The following is a 23033-nucleotide window of genomic DNA, read 5'->3' as shown; positions in this document are numbered from 1 at the left end:
TCAGCCATGAATGGACATTTAAAGAAAGATCAGATTGGGGAGGCTTTAGTGAACCCAAACCAGAGGTGGGCTCATCGACTGACTGCACTGCTGGCAGTAAAAACTTGAAGCGGACAAACTCAGTGAGAGATTGTACTAACAACCTTTCCTGCGAAACTTATATCTCCGTATCAGGTTCTTCAGAAGGAGACTTCAGCCTCTTCCTGGTCCTTTGAAAGAAATGCATCACCTCTTGCTCCTCAGTATGAGGGCCCTGAGCAATGGACGGGGGACCTGCTATGCTTAGCCCCAGTCTGGAATGCAAATAAAGCATCAGTTTTTTGCTCCAAGCTTAAAATGGTTGAAGAAAAAAGAACTCCTGAGTAATATACATAGGGGCTGCAGTGTTAAGAGCAGCTGCAACACTTTGCCTCTGCTGATGGCTCACTCTGACCAGCCATATCACTCTCAGGGGAGGATGCCATCTTTTATGGAGATAGTTCTAGGCTGCCGTGTGACTGTAGTAGTCTTTCTAGAGCCCTTTTTAAAGTTTTTTTTTTACCCCCTTCCTCTCATAGCCCGATACACAAAGCAGAGGTACTACCAAAAGAAATGCATCCACTGCTTGAGCAATAGTCCAGTTCTTTCACTGCTATTAATGCTCAGCCTGATGCTGTACATGTGTCAAAATGGAATGCCTGTGTCACCAAACTCTTAATACCACCTTTGCTCGTGTCCCTCCAGCAGCATGAAACAGCACAAATGGTGCCTTTTAAAACCTCCCCTGTTGCGTTGAAGGTTGGAGGACCCCAACGCAGTGCGAAGACGCCCCCCACGCGGTCCTTCCCCTCTAACTTTTAAAACACACTTTTTTCCACGCTCATGATCCTATTGGGATCCAGGAATGGCTAGGGGGAACTGGAAGCCACGAGCAGCGTCCGTGACGGATAATATATATATATAAATAATTATACATATATACACACACACACACACACACACACACACACACAGAGATACATACACATAATATAAATATATATATATATATATATATATATATATATATATACACACACACATATACATACATACACACACACACACACACACACACAGATATATTATTTTTTTTAATGGCTCTTTACCCAAGGATGAGGGAGAAGAAAAAAAAAAACTGCACATGGGGCATCCGGTGGGGAGAAGGAACCGGAGGTCTTGCTGCTGGCCAGAGGAGGAACAACTTCTGCTTCCTGATACATACAGCACCCAGTGGTGATCACATAGGCATGAAAACATTTACAAATTCAGAGGAGACATTCATAAGAAAACTCCACTTACCGTTCCCGCCGCAGGGTTTTGTGTGGTAAACCAACAGACCCAATCTTCACCCTTCATGGTGGGTTCCGGTAAACCTTCAGGAGCTGGGAGACCTTGGGGAACCCACAATCCTGGACCTGTAATAGCACCCCACCAGTAAAACTTTATGGCCTTACAACCAAAAAGTACTGAATCCTGGGGTCCAGCTCTTTAAAGAGAAGTGTTACAGGCAAGACCTCATTTCTTTGTATATGAGGCCCAGGTACCATTCAATTCGGCCAAAAAGACAATTTGAATGGATCCGGTCTGCATGGCTAGCCCCAGCAAGAATTGCTCCTGTGGAGCTCAGCACAGCACATCTTTACTCGTGTCCAACACCTTAGACAATGGAGAAAAATCTGAGGTACTCCCAGTAGTGGGAGGGGTTATATAGGGAGTGCACTTTTTGTCTTAAGGCGTGCCAGTGTCCATCACCTGAAGGGAACTACTATGGCTCTGTGTCCAGTGATGTAAGATGAGAAATAATAATGCAATCTAAACACTGGGGTGAGAACCACTGAGGGGAATCTAGGAAAAGGACCTGGGGGTCCTAGTAGATGATAGGCTCAGCAATGGCATGCAATGCCAAGCTGCTGCTAACAAAGCAAACAGAATATTGGCACGTATTAAAAAGGGGATCAACTCCAGAGATAAAATGACAAATCCCCCGCTCTGCAAGACTCTGGTTCAGCTGCACCTAGCGTATGCTGTCCAGTTCAGGGTATCAGTCCTCCGGAAGTATGTACTGGAAATGGAGCGAGTACAAAGAAGAGCAACTAAGTCAATAAAGGTTCTGGAAGATAGTTTTGAAGAAAGGTTGCGAGCACTAAATTTAGTCTCTCTGGAGAGGGGATAGGATTTCAATTTACAAATACAGTACTGGTGACACCACAATGGGAATAAAGCTTTTCTGCAGAAGGGAGTTTAACAAGACACATGGCCACTCATTAAAATAAGAAGAGAGGTTTAACCTTAAACTACGTAGAGCGTTCTTTACTGCAAGAGCGGCAAGGATGTGGAATTACCTTCCACAGGTGGTGGTCTCAGCAGGGAGCATCGATAATTGTAAAAAACTATTAGACAAGCACCTGAACAACCGCAACATACAGGGATATACAATGTAATACTGACATATAATCACACACATAGGTTGGACTTGTGTCTTTTTTCAACCTCACCTACTACGTAAAAAATGTGTATGTACTGCACAGTGGAATCAAAAATAAATTATATTATGTAACCTAGCAGCCAACACTGCTGTAGACCAAAAGCATCAATATAAATGTGAAAAAAAGTGCAGCACTATGTTACAATACATATAATGGCACAATGTGAAACGCGAACCATTTAAAAAGCATATAGATACAAAACGATATTTAAATCTTTTAAGAATAACACGTGAATCCACCAAAAAAGTAAACATATGCAAAAAAAGTCTATCATGAACGTCCAAATAGTCCTTCAACACACATTCTTCATAGTGCACATTGTTACTAAAATCCAAGTGACTTCATAATCAAGTGAATAGATGTGAAGGTACAATCCCAAGTGTAGCTCTTTGAAGAGGAAGGCACCACCACCGTGATGAGAGGGATTCTTACCAGATAATGTTGACCTGGCGGGGCTTACACCACCCAATTCAAAAAGGCTTGTCAATTGAATGAACCCAACGAATATATGTATTGTAACATAGCGCTGCACTTTTTTTTCACAACTATGTAACTATGTCATGAATGAAACTTACTTATTTTCCTTAATATTTCTATGGATATTCTAAATGTTCTCAAGTTAAAATGGTATTGCTGCCATACTCACCTCTCTTGCACAGGCACATTCCTCTTCTGGATTCAACTCATTTCCTGTGAGCCAAATGGCACAGATCCACCCCTGTGGGTGTGCCCTTAGACTCACAATACTACTGCACAGAAGGGTGCCTACCTGTCATCTGCTGAATGCTTTGAGCAGCAGTAAGGACCGCCTACCACCAGACAAGATTAAGAAGGAGCTGCGACATAATGTGACAGAGCAGACATTGGATTTAAGGTATGAAGTGAATAAAAAAAGAAAACAGGTCACAAGAGCAGGAAAAGGAGAAAGCTGGCTTTAAATGTTAAGCAATAATAAAATAAAGCATCATAAGCAGCACAGCAGAACAAATAGAAATCTTTAAAGCACGACTGTCACAAACCTGGACAATTCAAACTGAGTAAATTATATATAAAAAAACAAAAACAAAACATAAGTATGTTACGTAATAATCAAATGTAAAAAGATCAATAGATGAAAGGCAGATGGAGTTCATCTACGAATCTCACCTCGCCAACCACACCCCACAACCCAACCTACCAACAAAAGACCAATAAGAACTTTTATACAAATTCAGTTGCCATAGATGCGAATCTTCTGATACGTTTAACATGTAGTTTTTATTGACAGCAATTTATAAATGTGTGCCTTTTCACTGTATGCTCAGTTTGTAATGACCAGCTTTATAACAGATTTACCTAAAAAACAAGTTCAAAATGTATAAAACTATAACAAAGATGCGTGGAGCATATACCTCCAGATAGCATCAGGAGCTGATTTAAAGTTTTGCAAGGCAAAATAACACAATGACAAATGAACATACCAGTCTTGAGGCAAAAGCTTCAGGGGCTGATCTATGACTCTGTAAGGAACAGTAACGCTTATACTTGTACCACCAGGCTGCATTTGATCCTTTCGTCGTTGGATCAGGACCTCATTTTCCCTCTGACAACCTTGCTTCTTTTTTTCTTCTGAGGAAACAAATCTTTGGAAAAATAAAAAATAAATTAAAAACACACAATATCAAGAGTTTAAATTAAGAAAAGAAAGTATATAAAAAAAAAGGATTAATCTTTTTATTTATAATGAGGTTTGATTAAATCAACAGGGATATACTGCTGACTAATAGAGGAGAAGACATCAACAAATGAATAAACTGTAGGCCAGCACAGAGTAACCCTTCCTACTACTAGCATGCATCAGTATTGAAGCAAAGCAGTACAGAGCATGATCATAGACAAAGGAGGGTTTTATTTTTACATTTTAAAACACTTTATTTTACATTTTTAAGCACTTCTATTGCGGTCATAAGAAACGTAAACATCACCTGTGACAGTAATGATTTGTTCAGCGCTAGTAGATGGCAGCAAGTGTGGGACCCTGTGCCTGATCATAACTATTTGACTTGCATGTTGAATTATTTTGTGAAACCTCAAGCAGGGAACATACTCCCACAGTATAGCCATGTTGTTAAGGTGGTAGTCTATCATGACTTCATCTGTAAAACGATCATCAGTTGTGTCATTTTTTTTTTTTTAGATGGGATTCTGGCAGGCTTAGGTCATCATTGTGACATCAGGGGGTGAATCATAACCCTCTTCTGGCTTTTGATTAGTGGGTGGTTCTTTAAATAACAGTCTGTATTACACTGCATTTGTCACATGCCCGATGAAGGGGTCCTGTGTGGCTCAGAAACATCTCTATTTTAATGATATGCTCACTGAATAAAGCTTAGGACCCGTTTTGGAGATCCTGGTCTGCTCGTGACATATTTCTCGCTTTGGACATTCTCAGTTTCAACCTGTGGTCGCTAAAGCACTCATCCATACCTATAGCCAGTTTAAGAAACGTGTGTTGGGAATATTGCACATTATCTGCAGGCCCAAGACTCACAAAAGCTGGAATAATAGGAACATTAAGTATTCCACAGAAGCTAGAAAGTCTCCCTGCTGAAGGGAGGTGATGGCAGATCTGGTGGACTACATCCAGAATGCCCAGACTCAGAAAGCAAAAAAAGATTTGAGATTTAAAGTGAAAGTCCATGCAGAATCGAACATCGCTGCATCACCCCATCATAGGCACCAGGGATCTAAACACTAACCTCTCTATTCTTGTAAAGAAAAGGAGTATACTTACCTTTTTGGAAGCCGATGCGGCCCGCTCCGACCCGATCTCCAGCGCTAGAAGCTCTGCAGAAGACACGGAGGACAATGGCCGTGAAATGACAGAAGTGACATCACCAGAGTTACTATTGGCTTCCGTTGTCCTCTGTACCTACCTCTACAGTTGACCCGTGGCTGACAGCTCAGCGTGGGTACTGGTCAGAGCGGGTCAGATCGGCATTCAAAAAAAAGGTATGTATACTCATTTTTTCTTTACAGAAATAGAGAGGTTAGTCTTAGATGCTTGGTTGCTATAGATGCAGGGATTTTAGATTTTGCATGGACTTCCACTTTAACATAGGGTGGATAACCACTTTGAGATGGTGAACAGGTTAGATTAGCATCCCTGAAACTGTTTTGTCAAAGGACAGCAACTGGCACAATCGCACCCAGAATCAGAAATTGAAGAGCCACACCACTAAGATCCAGATACAACTTTTTTCCAGTAAAAGTCAGTGATAAATTTGCCATTTTGTTTGTTCTGTAGTTCTTGATAGAGTTACTCTAAGAGTCTTTGTTTTGCTTTGTTTGCTCCATCTCTCATTGTTCTGCTCTAAGCTTATGTCTTTGATAAATATAACTAAATAACCTAGGCAGGATGTTCTATAAGCCAAACTATGCAACAAATTTCTGATAAGGACATACTTTGGCTGAAAACATAATTTCCCACAGAAAAGCTAGAACGGCTAGTGTTTTAGATTATTTATTTCTCACTTGATTGTGCTATTATGTATACGCCTTTTGTAAACATGCATTTTTATTGGTTAAAGGGCCATATTTTACCTGCCCACTTGTTTATATAAGTTTGAAAACCATGAATAAAGCTTGGAATACGATTCAGAATACCACTTATAAGTACCCCAAGTTGGATGGGAGCGTGAGTGGATCTTGACTGAAATTAACCCTTACAGTTAGGGGTACAGTCCAAGTATTCAACACACCCTTTTCCTCAGTACTAGAAAAAAACTCAAGATATCCATATAAATCTGATATTGATAATAAACCCACTCCACTGGGTCATATTTGAAGTGTTTGTAATGGCTGAAGGTTCTTTACCTTCATGTATGCCAAACAGGCACACTGCTACTCCTTGTTTAATTCAGGGGTAATAGCAGTAGACTGACCCCAGGGGACAAGCTCATTGGTCAAGGATTGGAGCAAGAATCTGAGTCTGCAGCTGAAAGCTCAGAAGACACTAGGACTGCTGGAAAGTCTGTGGCAGGAGGCAAGTTTTTAGCTTCTGTGATCCAAGTTAGCAAAGAACTGAGTGATTTGGGCCCTAAAGTCTTGCATGACCACAATAAAAACCTTTGCTGAAAGGGCAGAGAGCAGAGGATGCATTCAAACACGATTATCTTGGGGAAAACCCCAGGCTGCAGACACTAGCACCATTAGCAGATTCACAGCAAGCCCCAGAGCCATTGACAGAATGTTAGTTTGCAGCACCCGGAACAGCAAGACTGTCCCTTCCATAGCTAGAACCAGACACACTAGATTGTCAAAAGTTTTGGGGCACTTGCCTTTACACACACATTAACATTAATGGCACCCCAGTCTTAGTCTTAATAGGGTTCAGTATTGAGTGGGCCCATTATTTGTAGCTATAACAGCTTCAACTCTCCTGGGAAGGCTGTCCAAAAGGTTTAGGAGTGCGTCTTTGGGAATGTTTAACCATTCTTCCAGAAGCACATTTGTGAGGTCAGGCACTGATGTTAGATGAGAAGGCCTGGCTCACAGTCTCCACTCTAAAGCATCCCAAAGGTGTTCTAATCGGGTTGAGGTCAGGGCTCTGTGCAGACCAGTCAAGCTTCTCCACCCCAAACTCACTCATCCAGGTCTCTATGAATCTTGCTTTGTGCACTGGTCTAAATAATTTGGTGGAGGGCGGATTATGGTGTGGGGCTCCAGTGAAGGGAACTCTTAAGAAATCAGCATACCAAGACATTTATAATTTCATGCTCCCAACTTTGTGGGAACAGTTTTGGGATGGCCTCTTCCAACATGACTTTGCACCAGTGAACAAAGCAAGGGATCCTTGCAATCCTTGGAAGCCTAGTAAACTTTTACCCCAGTAAAAGTTAGTCGAGGGATGCTTGGTTGTTCTGAGAGTTGGAGTTTGACCTCTGAGTAACCACCTTTTCCAGGCAAAGGAAAATCTTGGCCTGGGTTTTGTCTAGAATTAATCCCAGGTACACTAGGTAATGAGAAGGCTGGAGGGAACACTTTTTGAAGTTGCCTGTCTGCCAACCGCAAGTACCAGTTCGTTGTGCTCAGGTCAAACCTGCCCGCCCCAGTGTGGTGGCCAGGCACTATAGCATTGTGTACAAGACCTGGAGGCAACCAAGTACCGGCAGATCTGCTTGCCTCATGGGAAAAGGGACTGCTATAGGGGAACACGACAGAAGCCAGCTATAGTGTCTGACTACCTGCATTAGGAGTAAGCTTGACAGATTTTTTTAATGCTTCCATTTGGCTTTGAGTCTGAATAGATTTGAGTAAACCCTTTGAACTTTACTTCTACAGGGAGAGGGACTAAGACTGCCACTCCTCGTGCCTGAAATTGATTCAGGGCAGGTAACAAGTCTGCCTTTCGTTAAAGTGAAGCTAGAAGATTAGAGATTGGGAATTGAGGAGGAGGCAGGTATAGAAATTCTATTTTGAGCCCCTGAAAAAGATATATTGGATCCAGAGATCCAAGTCGTCTCTGAACTAGACTGACCGAAAGCCAACAGATGTCCTCCCACCCAGAGTGGGTGTGAAGAGGGCTTTAAGTAAAGACTTTTGGGGTCCAAGGCTTTGAGATAAAAGGATGGACTCACATTTGACTCAGAGGACCTGGGAGTAGCAGTAGTACTGGTAGTAGGCTTAGGGTGTTTTTTGTGGGGTAGAAATACTTCTCTTTGCCATGCCAAGATGACCAAGGATTTTCTATAGATGCCAATGTTAAATGTTACTGGAGACACGCCATGCCAAGCTAACCAAGATCTCCCAAGAGCCAATGCAAAACTGGAAATTATGCCCGCGGCTGCTAAAGGAGGAAGTGAAATTAGATAATGCATAAATCAGGTAAGTGAACAGAAAAAAATTGCCAATTCATTTTAAGGATGCACATTAATGCTGCATGGTGAGGAGTGAAAAATGTGGATGGATCTCCGCTTTAATTCTTTCGTTATAAGTATTACTCACAAGCACTTTTTGGGACACACAATTATTACAATACTGGCATTTTAAGACAAATCATAAATATTCTGAACTCTGGCAAGAAGATCATGAGGAAAGGGTACTACGTATTAGAAAGACACTAAGACACCCAAGCATAAAATATCAGTGATTCTCAGTTCTCAAATATCACAAAAAGTATTTATTTTTTTGTTATGATCGTCTCCAAAAATACGTATTAAAATTAGGAACTGCTGAAACCACAAACCATAACTACTATTTCAACTAAAAGAGAACTAAAGTAAATATATGTTTCAATGCAAACACTCTGAAATTGCAAGTTAAAAATCATGCATGCAGACCAATGTATGCCTTTTGAAATCAAAATAAGAAAGTTCAAGAAAAGAAAAGTACAAGAAAAAAAAATTAACATGCATATTTGCTAATCTGTATTAACCACTTCCAGTCCGCCCACTGTGCATATACAGCGCTACTTTGAAGTTAAATTCCGTTGTTATGGCAGAAGCTAGCTGCCATAAGCCTGGTCATTTTTATCCATGGCCAGCAACCCTTTCACATAAAAGTGGTCTCAGGAGCAGATTCGACATGAGATCACTTATGGGCGGTGGGAGAGGTGCCCTCCTTCCGCTTTTCGGGCGTTTCCGCCACTTACCGGAACCGCTGGAAGCAGCGGAAACTATCAAATCCCCGGGATGGATGGGCAGGAAGTGACATTTGATGTTGCTCCAGTCCTCCAAAAGCAGAGTCGAGTGGGGGCCATCTTGCCATCACTCGACTATGTCCTTGGAGGACTGGAGCAATGTCAAATGTCACTTGTGCCCTCCCGCCTTAAAAAAGAGACAATTTTTTTTAATAGGAAAAAACAAAAACAAACACTTTTATTGCTTTTAAGTGTAAATGTGAGAGCTGAGGTCTTTTTGACCCCAGATCTCACATTAAAGAGGCCTTGTCCTGCTTATTTGTATTGCAAGGGATGTATACATTCCTTGTAATAGGAATAAAAGTGATCCAATTATTTTTATTTTTTTACATGGGACAGTGTAAAAATAAAAAGTAAAAAAAGTAAAATAAGTAATTTAGAGCACCCTCCAAGCTTGTGCGCAGAAGCGAACGCATACGCAGGTCGAGCCCACATATGTAAACGGTGTTCAAACCACACATGAGGTATCGCCAAAGGGGTTGTAAAGGTAATTTTTTTTTAAAATATTAATATAATAATATTTTAAAATATGCCTATACTTACCAACACTGTGTAATGGAATCGCACATAGCGCATGGGAACTTCCTTTTCAAGTCCACTGCTGGCAGTCCTTGCCTCTCCTCTTTGGCCAGTGCTCCCATGGGAATCCGCTTCCCACTGGGACACTCGTGCATTGTTGCACCTGAGTCCCTCTGCTGGGTCCATTAACACAAACAGCGGGATTCGGCCCCACCCACTCCTCACTGGCTTTGATTGATAGCATTGGGAGCCAATGGCTCCCGATGCCCCAGCAAAGCCAGCGAGACCCAAAAGCAGTGTGGATAAAAATAAATGAAAAAAAAAAAAAAGTTTTTGAAATTTAAATCCGATTTTTAATCAAATTTCTATTTAAGATGCATTAATAATTTAGTTTACTCAGCATGAACTAGAGCTTAGTTTTGTAGCAGGAGGCTGTATATACGGCAATATTTATATTTTTGGTAACCTTATTCAAGGTTACAGGTGTGAGTGCATCTGCACGCAGAGCAAGATGAAGACTTTTGGAGGATGGCCTGGTGTCGAGATAGGCAGCAAAGAAGCCCCTTGTCTCCAGGAGAAACATCAGGGGCAGACTGAAATTCTGAAAAAGTTAGTTAATGGACTGCTGAGGACTAGAGTAAAGTCATCTCTGAGGAATCCCATTTCCGATTGTTTGGGGCATGTGGAAAAAATCTTGTCCAAAAAGAGAAAGGTGAGCGCTACCATGAGTCATGCCAAGAGTAAAGCATCCTGAGACCTTTCATGTGTGGGGTTGCTTCTTGGCCAAGGGAGTGGGCTCATTCACATTTTTGCCGAAGGACACAGCCATGAACAAAGAATCTTAAAAAAACATCCTCTGAGAGCAACTTCTCCCAACCATCCAACTACTGTTTGCCCATAAGGCAAAAGTGATAACCAAGTGGCTTGGGGAACAAAACATCAAAATTTTGGTTCCATGTCCAGGAACTCCCCAGACCTTAATGCCATTGAGAACTTGTGGACAATCCTTAAGAGGTGGGTGAACAAAAAAAAGAAAGCCCACAAATTGACAAACACCAAGCACTGATTTAATAATGAGCTGCCATCCGTCAGCTGATTGACAGTATGCCAGGGCAAATTACAGGTCTTGAAAAAGAAGGGTCAACACTGAAAATATTGACTCTATATAAACTTAATGTAATTGTCAATAAAAGCCTTTGACACTTATGAAATGCTTGTAGATCTACTTCAGTATCCCATAGTAACATCTGACAAAATATAAAAACACTGAAGCAGAAGACTTTGTGAAAAATATGTGTCTCAAAACTTTTGGCCATGGCTGTATTTCTGTAACAAATACTTTGCCCCTGGGTTTCTCTGATGTGCAAATGAGTGCACATACAGGTGCGTACACATGAACGGAAACAATCTCTTAGCATGCATGGAATGTACAGAAAGTGTGCAGGACATTTTAACAGTGCAGTGACCAGGCTCTCATAAATGGGGTGGTATAGGTGCTGGGGCCCAAGCATGGGCAGGGACAGATGTAAATGTACAATAGATATGTAAAGAACTGTGTTAAATTGATGGCATTTGATTTGATATGGGATTTGTACTGCGCCGAATGCGCTCCGTTAGGAGCGCATTGTATAAGTACCTGTAATAAATAAATGCGGCAGTAATCAGACTAAACAACGTGACTGTTGCAAGAAGTGTCAGCTTTTTTATTTTTATATGCAAGGTAGATATCACATCTACAGCAGTTTTCAGTACTCTGTATGCCAAGCAAAGAGCTGACATTTCCTGGTAGTGTCAAATCTACTTACGTTCCTTGTTTATTGTATTGTGCATTTGATGACTTTTGGCACAAACATTTTCCCAATTAAAAAAAGCTGATCTGCTCTCTATAGGCCCAAAACGCATTATCATAGGTGGTCTAACTGGCCAATAAAAGGGTTGGGGAGCAAGAAAGGGAAGGAAGGCTTCGATACCACCAGGATGTGCCAAATGCCAGATCAGGCCATCACTGGGGCAGAGCAAAAGGGCTTCTACATGTCTTCATTTTACTTAAGTTAGCAATATTTGGTCCCTCTGAAAGCATTAACTACTCACTTAAGATCCTGAAGGAGATCTTTAGAATTCAGCATGGTTATCAGGGATGTTGTAGCAGCTGGTATAATTATTATAGGTGTTCGTGAACCTAGAATTAAAGCGGATAACCGAGAAAAACGTTAGAACTGTTTTACTATGCAATGCGGAAAAAAATAAAAATAAATACACATACACACAGCAATACCTAGTATCTTGGTTAATGAGTAATGCAGTATATGAGCACTTTAAAAGACGAGCAACTTTTTTTTTTTTAATTCTTGATATAAGAGCCTTGATATACAAAAGTAGTTTGTTTTTTGTTTTTTTTACAGTAAAAGAATTACACTCACAATGTTAAGGAGTCTGGTGTTCACCATGTAAAGCCCCTGTGTATATCTACAGTAAAGCTGCTGGTGTAGAGTACACAGTACAGCATTGTAGGTGGCCAGAGGTTCGGGGGGTGATGGTGGCTCCCAGCACTTCCTGGAGATACTCAGACACTCCCAGCTGGGTAGGGTGGATGTAACGTGTGTTTGTAGAACCCGGAAGTGATGTCAAGAGTTCCCGAGTGTCTGAGTTCTCCAAGAAGCGATGGGAGCCACCATCGCCCCCCGAACCTCTGGCCACATATAGCGCCATTTACTGCACACCTTCGGATTTACATGGATGAGCTCCAGACATTGGACATTGTGAGTGTAATTTTTTACATTAATTACCGAGTCTCCTTCTCACCACAGAGGTGCATTACAGTATTCCTACTACAGTATTAATATGTACATTCTCATATTTTGATACGTTTTTATATGAATAAATGGCTGTGGAACTAATTATCTGAGTTTCCATTTATGTGAAAATTTGCTTTGATATAAGAGTACTTTGGTATACAAGCATGCATCTGGAACAAATTATGCTTACAAACCAAGGTATATGTATTTTAAGAAAAGAACGTCATTCCAAAAACCTTTTAAAATTATAAATAAAACCTACATTATTACTAAATCTGTCACCATACTGGAGCCAAGAGGGAGGCAAAAATGCAAATGATATCTCAAGACAGACACTCAAAATAATTTGTTTTGGCTCTTTCTCCTCTCTGACTGGAAGCCACGCTATGTCCTACCCCTACACTCACAGCTATGACAGCCTGAGGAAGAGTAGTGAGTGCATATGATTTCTAATTTTTCTTAGCTCTTTTACATGTCCCAGTTAAAACCAAAAGCATCAATGGACTTTTTGCACCTCCTCAAAAAAAATAAACAAAATATCTTACCTTTCTTCTGATTGGGTGGAGGCCTTGCCTGTGATACTGCATACAAAAAAACAAAAACAAATGAGTACGAGGGTGACTTGATTAGAATTACCAGTTAAATTGTATAAAGTTTCAATATAAATCATTTTATTTATAGTTTTGCAGAAAAAAAACAGACCTAAGTGCTCCTACTCCCACCTTACACAAACAAAACGTGAAGGCTAGACTCGACATCTGGTAATGCTGTCCTCCACAGTGGACCAGGGAACCTCTACTGCAGATCAGCCATGGCTCTAGCATATAGAGAACGTAAGATCAGTCCATCTGCTCAGAGCAGGGGACAAGTCTTCCATTCAACTCTGTGGCCTAGAGCCTTGTCTGGTTTCTACAAAACAGAAGAATATCTCCACTGGGAACAGCACAACACAAAACAGACCATGTAAAGCAGACCTGGTTTGCACTGATGGTCGGTGTTAACATTTCACATTTTGAAGTGGAGGGCTTCAGCACTGTAAAACTGCAATTATCATATAGCATTTTTTGAGATAGAATATCATCCAGGTAGGATGGTATAATGAGCTAATACGGCTTCATAAAATTACAAGCTAAACAAACAAGGTATTTGTTCACTTTTGCATATAAATACAGTATTGTCAGGTGTGAAGAAATTCTGCATATAAATACAGTATTGTCAGGTGTGAAGAAATTCTGCAAAGTAAAAATATATATTTTAATTTTTTTTTTATCAATTGCAAAGTAAACAAAAGCAAATAAAAAATGCAAATAAGAAAATCTAAAGTAAATCAGTATTTGGCGTCACTACCCTCTGGCTTCAAAACAGCATCAATTCTTCTAGGTACACTTGCACACAGTTTTTGAAGGCACTTGGCAGGTAGGTTGTTCCAAAAATCTTGGAGAACTAACCACAGATCTTCTGTGGATAAAGGCTGCCTCAAATCAATCGGCCTCTTCATGTAATCCCAGACAGACTTGATGTTGAGATTAGGGCTCGTGGGAGGCCAAAACCATCAGTTCCAGGACTCCTTATCCTTTACGCTGAACAAAGTTCTTAATGACATTGGCTGTAGGTTTGGGGTCAACTTGCTGCAGAATTTGGGGCCAATCACATGCTTCCCTGATGGTGAGGCATGATGGATAAGTATCTGTGTGCATTTCTCAGCATTGTAGACACCATTCATTGAGTGAAGACCCCAACGTTGAGGACCATAGACAGTGCTCGGCCAAGGAAATTTAATGCAGTGAATGAAATGCAAATCATGCTTACTTCCCTTCAACATCGGAAGATGTCCAGCAGTACCACCATCAGCACAAAGCTTGCGGAAACCAGTGGGACCCAGGTATACCCATCTACTGTCCACAGAACTCTGGCCAGCAGTGATCATGTAAAAATTGTGGCCAAAAAGTAATACCTCCCATGAGGAAAAAAAAGGCTAAGTGACTCAAAGTGACCCTGCACAAGACATATAAACTGGGGTGCAGAAAAATGGCAGCATGTGCTCCAGGCCGATGAGTCAAAATTTGAAATATCTGAAGCAGGAGACAATTTGTTTGCCAAAGGGCTAGGAGAGCGTTAGAATAATAAGGGCTTGGGGGCAGCACAGTGGTGTAGTGGGTAGCACTCTCACCTAGCAGTAAAAAGGTTCTCTGGTTAAAATCCCAACCACAACACTACCTGCAGGTTCTCCCTGTGCCTGCGTGGGTTTCCTCCTACAGTCCAAAAACCAATTGGCTTAATTTATTAATTGGCTTCTGTGGGTTGGGGACCTTGGATTGTGGGCTCCTTGGTGTGGGGGGGTGTGTGTGTGTGTGTGTGTGTGTGTGTAGCACTGCGTAAAAATTGACGGTGCTATATGGGTACCTCAAATAAATAGATGGGCATCTTGATGGGACACAATGTATAGGGGTTGTGGACATGCACCCACACTCACTCAGGTTGAACTGGATGGACTGGTGTCTTTATTCAATGAGTGTCTGCAGGCAATGGTAAAGCTGGTGGAGGTTCCTTGCATGTTTGCATCAGGGAGGTGTGCGATTGGCCCCAAATGTATTCTGCAACAGGATAATGAGCAAAAGCCAAAGCCAGTGTGATTAAGAACTATCTACAGCACAAAAAACAAGGAGTCCTGGAAGTGCTGGTTTGGTCCCCACAGAGCCCTGATCTCAACATTGAGTGTCTGGGATTACATTGGCCGCTTCCCGACCGCCTCACGCAGATATACTGCGGCAGAAGGGCACATACAGGCAGATTAACGTACCTGTATGTTGGCCTTTAAGAGGCGGCTTGAGCGAGCGCCCGCCGGAACTGTGACCGCGGGTCCCACGGACCCGATGTCCGTGAGGATGCCCGCTATCGCCTCATGGTGAGGAAGAACGGGAAGATGCTGATGTAAACAAGCATCTCCACCGTTCTGCCTAATGACACGGACACTGATCACCGATCCCTGTAATTGGGAGCGATTATCAGTGATGTATCATACACAGCCCCTCCCCTCACAGTTAGAATCACTCCCTAGGACAAACTTAACCCCTGCACTTTCAGTGACATTTTTAGAGTTATCAATGCAATTTTTTATTATTGATCGCTGAATTAATGCAAATGGTTCCAAAATTGTCCGATGCGTCTGCCATAATGTCGCAGTCGCGATAAAAATCGGTGCCATTACTAATCAATAAAAATGCCATAAAACTATCCCCTATTTTTTAAACGCTATAACATTTGCGCAAACCAATCAAATGCTTATTGCGATTTATTTTTACCAAAAATATGTACAAGAATACGTATCATCCTAAACTGAGAAAAAAAAAAAAGAAAAAAAAAAAAAAAAAACTGTTTTTTATATATTTTTGGGGGATATTTATTATAGCAAAGTGTAAAAAACACGTATTTTTTTTCAAAATTGTTGCCTTTATTGTTTATAGCGCACAAAAATAAAAACCGCGGGGCAAAACACTAAAAGAAAGCTCTATTTGTGGGGGGAAAAAAAGATGTAAATTTTTTTTGGGAGCCATGTTGCACGACTGCGCAATTGTCAGTTAAAGCGACGCAGTGTCGAATCGCAACAAGTGGTCCGGGCTTAAGTGGTTAAGAGACGGAAGGATTATGGTGGACATGCCCTAAAATTAGGAGTACTATCAATAACCGAAGAAATCGTGGGTTTCAAAATACCAGAAGAGCCTAGGGTTTGCCTGCGCCACATGGTTAGCATGTCCATAAAACAATACAGGAGAACATCGATACCATGTCTCCTAAACGCAGCAAAGAGCTTAATCCCCCACCAGTGGAAAGAGCCAGAGAGTCCCTCTCTGAAAAATAGGATTTTTTTGTACTCACTGTAAAATCCTTTTCTCTATAATTCACTGACTGACACAGCTTCTTCTCTTTTAGACCATTGGGTTGTTATGTCACCTTCATGAGAAGACTAGGTATTACATGCGATAATAAAACTAGAACTTTCTAGTTCCGCCCAAGGGGCAGTCCCTCAGGTAGAAACCCCTCAGCATACTACTGCAGCCTCAGTACGTCAACAAGCAGTATAACTAGAGGTCGACCGATATGGGTTTTTCTCTGGCCAATGCTGATGCCGATATTTAGAAATCATGGCGGCCGATATATGATGCGGATTTTTTTGGGCCGATATGTTAGGCCGATTTTTTTTTTATTTTTTTTAATCCCCCTTCATCTCATAAAATCTAACACACCTTTCCCACTGGGGTGTTTTTCAGGTGCTTTACGGCTAAAAATAGCGCCTGTAAAGTGCCTGCAAAACGGCTCCCCTGCAGTCTGTGTGAAAGACAGAGTGCTTTCACACGGAGGTGATGCGCTGGCAGGATCTTAAAAAAAAAAAAAAAAAAAGTCCTGCAAGCAGCACGTTTGGAGTGGTGTATACCGCTCCTCCACCACTCCTGCCCACTGATATGAATGGGCACCACTGCCGAAGCGCATGCAAAGTGATTTGGCAGCGGTGCTTCATGGGCGCATTTAACCTCTTCCTCGGCCGCTAGCTGGGTTTTATGTGCCCCACTAGCAGCCAAATAGCACCGCTAAAATGATGGTAAAGAGCTGCTAAAACTTGCAGCATTTTACCATCAACGCCTGCCCGCTCCAGTGTGAAAGCAGCCTTCATAAGTGATGCAGAAAATTTCTTACATTTAAAAACATTTATTAAACAAAACAAACCTCCAATCAGTTTACTTGTATGTACGATTTAGATAAAAAAAAAAAAAAAAAAAGAAAACCTATATATTATAAAAAAAACAGGTAGTCAAAACTTTTGGACGAAAAAAAAAAAAAAAAAAGGGCTAACTATACTGTTTTTAATTAGTGTATTTTTTTCCCCCAAAAAAATGCATTTGAAAGACCTCTGCGCAAATGCCGTGACACATAAAATGTTGCAACAACCGCTGTTTTATTCCCTAGGATCTCTGCTAAAAAAATATATATAATTTTTGGGGGGGTCTAAGTCAAGGCTCAACAAACCCCGGGCGCCAGGTCGCATTTGCGACTAGAATTAGCGACCTGGCGCCTGGGGCAGCACAGCGGGGGGTATCCTGTCTCCTCCCCCCCCCCTGGCATGATCGCGTCGGGCTGCGCCGCCGCCGGCCGGTAATTGAGGCTGCGGCTTTGAGGCCTTCTGCGGTCCTATGTTTCCTTCTGTAATCTGGCGCCATCTAGTGGTGGCTGTTAGTATGACAGCCAGCAATGCTAATGGAGCTTTCACTGCCCGCCCATCTCCTCACCTTTACTTAGAATAAAAAATATAATGTTTAGGAGTTCTAACAACCTAGAGAATAAAATGGTGGTCGTTGCAATACTGTCTGTCACACCGTATTTGTGCAGCGGACTTACAAGCGCATTTTTGGGGAAAAATTATTTAATTAAAAAAATAAGACAGTAAAGTTAGCCCAATTTTTTTTTTTTTTTCCCCCCAAGAAGAAAAATTTTATTGTAAATAAAGCAATCAACTTACAATAGAACAACACTTTCCAATTTTTTTTATATTGTGAAAAATAATGTTACGCCGAGTAAATTGATACCCAACATGTCACGCTTCAAAATTGCGTCCGCTCATGGAATGGAGACAAACTTTTAGCCTTTAAAATCTCCATAGGCGGCGTTTAAAAAAATTCTACAGGTTGCACGTTTTGGGTTACAGAGGAGGTCTAGGGCTAGAATTATTGCTCTCGCTCTACCGAACGCAGCGATACCTCACGTGTGGTTTGAACATCGCTTTCCTATGCGGGCGCTATTCACGTATGCGTTCGCTTCTGCACGCAAACTTGGCGGGACAGGGCGCATTTAAAAAAAATATTTTTTTCTTATTTTAACTTTTTATTTTTTCACGGTTCTTTAAAAAAAAATTGTCACTTTTATTCCTATTACAAGGAATGTAAAAATCCCTTGTAATATAAAAAAGCATGACAGGTCCTCTTAAATATGAGATTTGGGGTCAGAGAGACCTCAGATCTCATATTTACACTAAAATGCAATTTAAAAATAAAAAATAAATTGTCATTTGAAAAAAATAAAATAAAAATGTCCCTCTAAGAGCTATGGGCAATGACTTGGAGACAGGTGGGGGGGGGGGGGGGGGGCGCACTATCTTCCCCTCACTCGTCTCCATGTCAGGCCAGGGACAAGGCCGGATCGCCGTTGGCTCCTAACTTTTTTTAGCTGGCTCCTAGATTCCAAGCAAATTTGTCAAGCCCTGGTCTAAGTGATTTTCTGGCAGAAAATACAGGATTTTTACTTGTAAGCAACAAGTGTCAGAAAAGATTTAGTCTTTAAATGGTTAAACTGAGAACTCTACACACAGATGAGTTCATTCATTCAAGTCAAAAACCAAAAAATAAAGCTGCGCTAAAACTTATTAAGTGCCAAAATGATATTGTGACATATTAAATTCTAATATCAAATACTAAACAGTGTATATAACCATAAAAATGTGCAAAAAAATACTCAAAAATTAAAACACATAAAAAGTCCAAAGAGGAAGAGAAACGCAAAGAAATAAATTCAGTCCATTGAAGTGACTCTTTACAACACCCTTCAGATGTATAGCAGGTGCGCTTAGAGAGAGAGGTTCATCCACCACCAAATTCAGTAAGGCTTACCAGCTGACAAGATCTCTTTTTAGGGAGATCATACAAGCTTGAAAACAAAACGATCGCTCCTGGTCTCTCCAATAGGTTCTGCTGGCGTCTCCAGCTCCTATATCTCCTTCCTAGAGCGTCTTTATTGTTCTGGACCTTCCGATCCCAGGAGAGGCTTGAACCTGGGTGGGTAGGTTCGGTAGGGGGGTGTAGTCTAATCCACGAGCATGGTGGCCTGGAGTCCGACCAATAAAAAATGTAAACATTGTATCTTTTTGCTCTTTTCGTGGCAGACTGCACAGAGAGGAAACAAGTGCTTCTATGAAGACTCAGGCAACTTACACTGACTTCCATTACAGAAGTCATTTCCAAGTCACGCTGTAGTTCTAACTCGGCCTTTTTATCAGCACAATCGGCCGATTAATTAAAAAACGGCAAATATCGGCCGATATATCGGTCGACCTCCAAGTATAACGTAAAGAAAAATATGAGGGGAGGGTGCTGTGTCAGTCGGTGAATTAGAGAAAAGGATTTTACGGTTAGTACAAAAAAATCCTATTTTCTCTTATATTCACCGACTGACACAGCTTCTTCTCTTTAGACCAGTGCTCGACAAAACCCGGTCGCCAGGTCGCATTGGCGACTAGAATCAGCGACCTTGCGCCTGGGGCAGCATAGCTGGGGGTATACCGTCTCCGTGGACCCTATAGGTTGCACGTTTTGAGTTACAGAGGAGGTCTGGGGCTAGAATTATTGCTCTTACTCTACCGATCGCAGCGATACCTCACATGTGTGGTTTGAACACCGCTTTCATATATGCGTTCGCTTCTGCACGCAAGCTTGGCGAGACAGGGCGCATTTAAAACATTTTTTTTTCTTATTTTAACTTTTATTTTAATTTTTTTCACTGTTCTTTAAAAAAAAAAAAAAAAAAAAAAGTGTGTCACTTTTATTCCTATTACAAGGAATGTAAAAATCCCTTGTAATAGAAAAAAGCATGACAGGTCCTCTTTTATATATGAGATCTGGGGTCAGAGAGACCTCACATCTCATATTTACACTAAAATGCAATTTAAAAATGTCCCTCTAAGAGCTATGGGCAATGACTTGGAGACAGGTGGGGGGCTGGGGGCTATCTTCCCCTCACTCGTCTCCATGTCAGGCCAGGGACAGGTCCAGATCGCCGTCACGGACCTGGCTCCTAACTTTTTTAGCTGGCTCCTAGATTCCAAGCAAATTTGTCAACCCCTGCTTTAGACCATTGGGACATCCCCAAGCAGTGCCAAAATGAGGGGTGGGAAAACAGCATAAAACTTCATCCACCATGGCATGTGGGAGCTAGTACAAAAACTTTACGCACAAAAAAACTACAGTGTGAGGAAAAACCACCACAAAAAACAGGGTACTCCTCAACGGAGAAGCACTGCCCTCCAAACGCACCAAAAACTGCGGTAATGAATGCAACAAGCATTAGCTTAAAGGTACTGCGCTTTTAACCAACAAAACAGGAAAAAATTGTATATGCAATTGCAACTATACAGCCGCCTGCAAAACATTGGGGCCATAACAGGTATCACCCGATGCACTATCTACATCTACCTTGTAGAACTTTGTAAACGTGTTGACAGATGACCAGGTCGCCGCATTACATACTTGAGCGACAGACGCTTGATGTCGGAAGATCCAAGACATTCTGATTGCCCTTGTGGAGTGGGCTGTGACCGGAAAGGGGGGCACCTGCCCCTTCAAGGAGAAAGCTAGTACTAAAATCTGTCTGATCCACCTGGAAATGGTGGCCAACGAGAACACCATGCCTTTCTGTGGACCAGCCACCGAAACAAACAGCGAGTCTGACTTCTGGAAGGGAACCGTGGCAGACAAATACACCTTCAGAGCCGAAACCACGTCCAGAGCATGAAGGGCCAGCTATTTAAGATGTGTCGGCTTAGGACGCAGCGATGGTAACACAATGTCATCATTGATGTGAAACGCCGAGACTACCTTCGGCAGGAAATAACCAGATAGGACGACTTGCAAGACAAGGCCGCCAGTTCCGAAAACCCTCTTCGTCGATGTAATGGCCACTAGAAAGACCACTTTCTGGGAAAGAGTCAACAGGGGAAACTCTCTGATATTTTCAAATGGCCGTTTCTGAAGCACCGATAATACCAGGTTCAGATCCCACAGGGGTTCAGCAGCCACATGCAGCATCCCCCATGAAGGGGGGGGGGGGGGGAGAGAAGATAGGGAGAGAAGAGAGGGAGGTGAGGGACCCCCAAATTGACCTCCCAGGGAATGCCCAGCTGCTCAGCCCCACTGAGGCAGGGAGAGCTGTACTTACCAGTCCTGAAGAGATGGGAGACATTCCATCACAGACACTCTCTCTGATCAGTACAGGGTGGCTGCTGGCCTTGGCAAACTGACGCAGACATCAGTAGCCCAGTCATATTTGCCCCCCCCCCCCCCCCAGCATAAAAGCTCACCGACCACCTCTGGAGCAGAGGTTTCGTCTTGGCCGACCCAGAGCGGAGCTCTGGTCTGCACACGCTGGAAGGCCAGGCTGAGGAGACAAGGATAAGGGTATCCTGCCTGTCACCCGTACTGTAAGTGGCCATGTTCGTAACCTCAGGAATGTAAAAGAAAGAGGAAGGGGGGGGGGAGACTACATGCAAGTAATAAATGCTACAATGATGTCGAAATGAGAAGGGATAATGATGAACGGTAGAGTTGATTCAAGTCTCTCTAAAGTGTTCACTGAATTGGCAAAAAAACAACAGGAGGATTTGAGGCAGCCTATAGCCACAGAAAATCTGTAGTTACCCAAGAAGTTAGAAGCAACCTACCTTCTGAGATCCTTTAAAAATGATGTGCAAGTGTACCTAAAAATGTATGCAGTTTTTGAAGCCAAAAGGGTAATCGCAGCAAATATTGATTTTAATTTCTCTACTATTTGTACTACACATTTTGTTAATTGATAAAAGAATTATAATACTTCTATTCTGAAAGCTCTCTTAATTTACAGCATTTTTTTCACAACTGCCATCAAAATGTGTACATTATGAAATATAAAAAAAACAAATACCGTATATACTCGAGTATAGGCCGACCCGAATATAAGCCGAGGCCCCCAATTTACCCCCAAAAAAACTGGCAAACTTATTGACTCGTGTATAAGCCGAGGGTGAGACATGCCTGTCCATCCCTGTGTGTCCGTCCATCCCTGTGTGTCCGTCCATCCCTGTGTGTCCGTCCATCCCTGTGTGTCCGTCCATCCCTGTGTGTCCGTCCATCCCTGTGTGTCCGTCCATCCATCCCTGTGTGTGTGTGTGTGTCCATCCATCCATCCATCCCTGTGTGTGTGTGTCTCCATCCATCCATCCATCCATCCCTGTGTGTGTGTGTCTCCATCCATCCATCCATCCATCCCTGTGTGTGTGTGTCTCCATCCATCCATCCATCCCTGTGTGTGTCTCCATCCGTGTGTGTGTGTGTGTGTGTGTGTGTGTGTGTGTGTGTGTGTGTGTGTGTGTGTGTCCAGCCTACCTTTGTCCCGAGCCTCCGTCCCGTGCCTTGCCTCCTTGCCTCCGTCCCGTGCCTTGCCTCCTTGCATCCGTCCCGTGTCGTGCCTTGCCTTGCCCCCGTCCCGTCCCGTGCCGTGCCGTGCCTTGCCTTGCCTCCGTCCCGTGCCCTCTTCGTCGGCGGCCATTTTAAAATTCAAAAGCTGCGCCGCCGCCTTCGCCTGTGATAGGCGGAACACTGAATTTCCCAGCAGCCTGTGTTCCGCCTATCACAGACGTCGTATCATCCTCGTCCGTAGTACGAGGATGATACGATGTCCGTGATAGGCGGAACACAGGCTGCTGGGAAATTCAGTGTTCCGCCTATCACAGGCGAAGGC

At 42.4% G+C, this 23033-nt stretch overlaps 1 protein-coding gene across 2 annotated transcripts in view; it reads right to left on the bottom strand.

Moving 5' to 3' along the window:
* Positions 1-23033, bottom strand: part of CDC73 (cell division cycle 73) — a 196007-nt gene that overhangs the window by 25015 nt on the left and 147959 nt on the right. For both annotated transcript variants that reach the window (XM_077452676.1, XM_077452675.1), the window contains exons 12-14: positions 13046-13081; positions 11797-11884; positions 3968-4129 (exon numbers count right to left, since the gene is read on the bottom strand). In XM_077452676.1, coding sequence (XP_077308802.1) covers positions 3968-4129; positions 11797-11884; positions 13046-13081 — 286 coding nt within the window. The remainder of the gene's footprint in view (positions 1-3967; positions 4130-11796; positions 11885-13045; positions 13082-23033) is intronic.

This window comes from Lithobates pipiens, unplaced genomic scaffold (assembly GCF_037356315.1).
Source record: "Lithobates pipiens isolate NorthernLeopardFrog02 unplaced genomic scaffold, aLitPip1_a1.2 Scaffold_23, whole genome shotgun sequence".
Taxonomy (NCBI): domain Eukaryota; kingdom Metazoa; phylum Chordata; class Amphibia; order Anura; family Ranidae; genus Lithobates; species Lithobates pipiens.
Note: the sequence above shows the minus strand (reverse complement) of the source record. Positions and strands in the feature narration are given on the sequence as shown.